General features: G+C 51.1%; 1 protein-coding gene across 3 annotated transcripts in view; it reads right to left on the bottom strand.

Annotated features, from left to right (window-relative positions):
* Nucleotides 1-1,534, bottom strand: part of PITPNC1 (phosphatidylinositol transfer protein, cytoplasmic 1) — an 85,768-nt gene extending 84,234 nt beyond the window's left edge. For all 3 annotated transcript variants that reach the window (XM_010578611.1, XM_010578612.1, XM_010578610.1), the window contains exon 1: nucleotides 932-1,534. In XM_010578611.1, coding sequence (XP_010576913.1) covers nucleotides 932-979 — 48 coding nt within the window. In that variant the 5' untranslated portion in view covers nucleotides 980-1,534. The remainder of the gene's footprint in view (nucleotides 1-931) is intronic.
* Nucleotides 1,535-1,590: the final 56 nt, after the last annotated feature.

The following is a 1,590-nucleotide window of genomic DNA, read 5'->3' as shown; positions in this document are numbered from 1 at the left end:
GGGGCAGCGGGCGGGGCGCCCCCTGGCGGCCGCGAGGAGGGCGCCTCCCCCCGGCGGCGGCGCCCGCAGGAGAAGAGAAACTTGGGAGCCCAGCTCGGCGCAAGATGCGCGGTTGCGGGTTCGGCCGCGCCTACGTTCCAGGGCAGGGTCGTTCCCCCTCTGCAACGGCCGCTTCTAGAGCGTAAATGGCTACAGAAAACACCACCGACGGGTTTTTTTTTGATACATGCGAGAGAGACACTGTAAACCAGAAAGCACCACCTCGTTTGCATATGCCGTCAGGCCTGTAGGTACCTATTGCACCTATAGATGAGCACTATTTATATGCACAAGTAACTATACAGCACGTGTGTTACATGTAGGTGTTACTATCTTACTTACAACATTGAGCAGGTAGGGTGTTTGCAGATAAATAAAACATAATGCTCCTAACACCGAGTTTAGAACATCGCCAGAGCGGCTTGACTTTCAGTCATTTCCTTAAATGACAAAAAAGTTTTACTAAGAAATTACCACCTACCTACGCTACCTGTGCTCGAGTTTCAGGCCATGTTCATCCACAAGGGTATTTTAAGCAAAGGTGAAGATATATTTAGAATCTGGGTTTTGGACAAACGCTTCAACGGAGAGAGGATTTCAGCACAAAGCATTCCCTTGCAAATATGCCTAAGATTCTTCTTACAAGTCTGGCTGGAAAATCTTTATAACCCATCCTTTGACGACACAATGCTTTTGATACACTTAAGTTACCTTCGTTCCCGCAGGATTCCCTCATTTTCCAATAAAAACATTCCTCTCTAACCAATCATCTCCGACTAAGTTCCTTACACGAAGAAAAAATATTCAGTAAAACAAATACAACCTCAACTCGCCTTGAAAGACAAAACCCTCGGTAAGTAACAGCCTAACCACGAACAGTGGCGGAGCTTACCTCTTCAACTGTCAAAGGCATACAGATCCGGTACTCCTTCATGAGCATATTCCTGCTGCCTCAGTGCGGACCAGCAAACTGGGAGAAAAGTGGTTGTTTCTGCACGATGATCACGACGAAACCCAGTCACGGGAGAAAATACTCAAGCCTCCTTCTCTGTACGCGCTTGACAATGTGTCCACAAGAGAGTAATGCAACCATCCAGGAAGGCTGACCCAGCAAGAAGAAAAACCCAACACAACTGCTCCTTTCTTCCAGTTCCTCCTTCAGACTGCGATCATGGGAATTTCACACACGCTCGCACCGATAGACGCTACCAAGTCTCAAACCCCGAACACTATCGCTACAGCCAAAGACATCCGTCGGAAGTGTACGAAAACGGCAGTCTCTCGCAGCTATGTCAAGACATGCCTGGGGCGGCGAAAAGAACAAATGAGCCGAAAAAAACCGCGGCTTTCCACCACCGCCGGCAGCACGTCGGGCGGCAGGAAAGATGAGATGCTGATTTCCAAGACAAAGGCTTTTTTTATAACGTTTCCTTCCCCGGCTGCCGAACGCGGCTCCCACCTCCCCACCGCAACGCGGCTGCGGCCGCCGCGGCTCCCGCCTGTGCTCGCTGGCGGGGCGGGCTAGCGCGGCGATCCGGCCGGCCGCGGCTT

The sequence above is a fragment of the Haliaeetus leucocephalus genome, unplaced genomic scaffold (assembly GCF_000737465.1).
Source record: "Haliaeetus leucocephalus isolate CR32 unplaced genomic scaffold, Haliaeetus_leucocephalus-4.0 Scaffold646, whole genome shotgun sequence".
Taxonomy (NCBI): Eukaryota; Metazoa; Chordata; class Aves; order Accipitriformes; family Accipitridae; genus Haliaeetus; species Haliaeetus leucocephalus.
Note: the sequence above shows the minus strand (reverse complement) of the source record. Positions and strands in the feature narration are given on the sequence as shown.